The sequence below is a fragment of the Amphimedon queenslandica genome, unplaced genomic scaffold (assembly GCF_000090795.2).
Source record: "Amphimedon queenslandica unplaced genomic scaffold, v1.1 AMPQUscaffold_7759_Cont20292, whole genome shotgun sequence".
Lineage (NCBI taxonomy): Eukaryota > Metazoa > Porifera > Demospongiae > Haplosclerida > Niphatidae > Amphimedon > Amphimedon queenslandica.
The window spans coordinates 1-2208 of NW_003551959.1; the positions used below are offsets into that span (position 1 = coordinate 1).

A 2208-nucleotide genomic window follows, 5' to 3' on the forward strand; every position below is an offset into this window, starting at 1 on the left:
TCTGCATAGCAAAAGCAGTTATATCAGCTAGCAATTCTGCAATAATAATAGCTTGATTTTTAGCAGGAGAGGTTCTTAACATCAGAGAACCCTAGCGTACCAGCACCAGTAGAGTCCAATGTGCAATCAATACTGGTCACTTTACCATCACTAGTATCTATTGTTGACATTGATACCACTTCTCCAGGAGCTCCTCTCATTTTAACAACGTAAGTACCAGCGAACAGGATAACAGTGAGAACCCTCTGCTCTGATATTGGTACAACCTTATCCAGCTCTCCTAGCAATGATCCACCACTGCCTGGTAGTACAGGTGCTATGTACCAGTGTTGGAAATCTGATACTTCACAGGATTTTATCGTCAGCTTTGCACTTGAATCTGATATCTTCACGTAATTTGATGCAACGGTTTTGTCAAGGTCGTACTGAACTGCTACTGATTCTGGGAAGGAGGTCTTAGGCTTGGTACCATCACGAGCAGCTGGTAATTCTGTGAGAGACATTTGATAGTCACTTTTAAGCTCAGCCCCCAGTATGTAATACCAAGTGTAACCTGACACCTAAAAAGGTAGAGATTATAAAATTATCATCAATAAAATGAATGTATCTTACAACTTTTATCAAAAGCAGTTCAAATTAATAGTCACAACATAATTAAACTTACTTCAGTATAAGTTGCAGTGAGATATCCATCAGGCCCTCCCTTACCAAGTGCTCGCTGAAGGAATGTAGAGTCCAGAGACATAGCAGGTCTTGATGGCTTCAGTATGAGACCATCACTCATACAAGTGGCAAGGATGAGCTGCTTGTCTGCTCCTCCTACAGTATCACTGGGACCCACTGGGCCGGTACTCAACACTGATACGTAGGTCTGTAGTTTAGGACTAGGTTCTGCTGAAGTGAACTTGCAATCGGATTGAGTAGAGGTTGTGTGGTAATTATCTTTGAATGGAGCAATACCAAGAGAGTGAAGGAGTATGCTAGAGTCTCCAATCTTCCATTGGCTGTTACCAGGATGATAATCATCACTAGCTCTAGTTTGTGTCACTACTGGTATCATCACTGCCTGCATTACATGCCTAGGCCAAGCCATACAATACTGTATGGTGAGTCCTTCTTCTTTAGCTGCTTCTCCCATCTGTCCTAGCCATGTTTGACCCAGATTAAGATCAATCTGCAGCTCTTTAAGTCCTCCTGATTCAGTCAGAAGCCAGTCTTGTTCGTAAGTCCAAAGGTTCCACTGATCTCTTGACGTTGAGAGAAGATACTGCCAGAAAGTAGGATCATCAGGTAGAGCTATTTTACCTGAATCAATGATAAAGTTAAAAGGTCCTCCATTTTGCTTGGCATAATCAGTATCCACAGAGAAGAACCTGTTATGAGCGACTATTGGCCAACCGGTTTTCTGTGATACATACTCAATTCCATCAGGGAAAATAGAACTCATGCAGGTCCAGTTCTTAACACCATCATGATCACCTTTGTAGTACCACCATGAGTCTATTTGAAGATACCTAAAAGGAAGACCATTGTCATCAGCATCCTTCTTCACAGCAAGCATTGCTTCTTCGTAGTTTGAGTATTTCCCAGTATAGTAATAATAGCAGGCTCCATTATCAGTGTAATATCCAAGGTAGTTTATTGAAAAATCATTGTGACGATATATATCATCTTTCTTGTATCTTCCACGTAAGAGTCTACCCCATTTGTCCATAGTGTCGGTGAGGTTCTGACCGGCAACCATTAGTGTCTCCATTGCGTATCCTTTAGGGACAGTATCAACTGATCCTAATATACCAGTAGCAAATACAGGGACTTGATATCCGTCTGGCTTCCACACCTCGTGATGTGAAGACATGAATGTATTCTGTGGTGATATCACGACTGTGTTCTCCATATCAGAGTCAAATATTACAAGAGGTAGTCCACCCTCCATTCCTTTATAGATCTCCTTCAGCGAGGAATCAAAGGGACCAGTAGGGGTACTTCCTATCTGTCCCCCGCCCCATGATGCATACCCACGGGTTAGTCCTAAATCCTCAACTTTAAAAGCCGGCCATCTTGAGATAACATCATCATTATTACCAGTACTGGTGGAGTTGCCTCCATCATCCCACTGCTGCCCAAAGATGACAGCAGGTACTTCATTAAAGACAACAGTATATGTTGTAAACTGCAGCTTACCATCACTTGTCTTCCAGGTGTAAA

The 2208-nt window shown here is 42.2% G+C and overlaps 1 protein-coding gene across 1 annotated transcript; it reads right to left on the reverse strand.

Moving 5' to 3' along the window:
• Positions 1 to 6: 6 nt before the first annotated feature.
• LOC109591594 (uncharacterized) lies at positions 7 to 2202 on the reverse strand. The gene is made up of 2 exons (XM_020007301.1): positions 665 to 2202; positions 7 to 560 (listed from the first exon to the last, which is right to left on the reverse strand). Exons 1-2 carry the CDS (start codon positions 1934 to 1936, stop codon positions 60 to 62), a joined length of 1773 nt encoding a protein of 590 aa, XP_019862860.1. The 5' UTR covers positions 1937 to 2202; the 3' UTR covers positions 7 to 59.
• Between the last annotated feature and the right edge of the window lie 6 nt (positions 2203 to 2208).